Source organism: Morone saxatilis, unplaced genomic scaffold (genome assembly GCF_004916995.1).
Source record: "Morone saxatilis isolate NCDOM2014 unplaced genomic scaffold, NCSU_SB_2.0 Contig23, whole genome shotgun sequence".
Classification (NCBI taxonomy): domain Eukaryota; kingdom Metazoa; phylum Chordata; class Actinopteri; family Moronidae; genus Morone; species Morone saxatilis.
Window position 1 is genome coordinate 1,633,753 of NW_023339796.1, and position 569 is coordinate 1,634,321.

General features: G+C 43.6%; 1 protein-coding gene across 4 annotated transcripts in view; it reads left to right on the forward strand.

Moving 5' to 3' along the window:
* The window catches only part of ranbp9 (RAN binding protein 9), a 21,637-nt gene that overhangs the window by 17,336 nt on the left and 3,732 nt on the right, over nucleotides 1–569 (forward strand). For all 4 annotated transcript variants that reach the window (XM_035670251.1, XM_035670250.1, XM_035670253.1 and 1 more), the window contains exon 7: nucleotides 192–304. In XM_035670251.1, coding sequence (XP_035526144.1) covers nucleotides 192–304 — 113 coding nt within the window. The remainder of the gene's footprint in view (nucleotides 1–191; nucleotides 305–569) is intronic.

A 569-nucleotide genomic window follows, 5' to 3' on the forward strand; every position in this document is an offset into this window, starting at 1 on the left:
GTGCACTGGTGGATCACACCTGTATAAGTTATTTAGATAACTCCAGTTAATAAGTTACAGGATAAAACTCCAGCATATAAATGTTGGTCCAATGAAGAGAAGCGCTTCTATATTAACTCTAATGGTCCGGATGCTTCTCCTGCTGCTGTGTCTAATCACTGCGTATGTTTTGGTATTCCTTGTCTCGTCAGGATGGTGGCTTCCTACCTGGTTCATCACAGCTATTGTGCCACGGCTGAAGCCTTTGCCAAATCCACAGACCAGGCCGTGCACGAGGAGCTGGCCTCCATAAAAAACCGACAGAGTGAGTCCTCCTGTGTTAACAGGTTTCTAAATAATGTACCAGTTTCCTCAACATTTCAAATCTGATATTCAAGGACATATGAAAGCAAAAGAGGGCATGAACACCACAAGTAATAGGCTAAAGGAGGTTTACTGTTGAAGTGGTATTTGCAGATAATGAATGTTGCCTGTTTGGAGCAGCAGAGGGACGATTTCATCAGCACAATTAAAGATGAACAGTTGCGCAGGATAGTCCCGACCTCACAGCACATCTTAGGTAGTTGTGT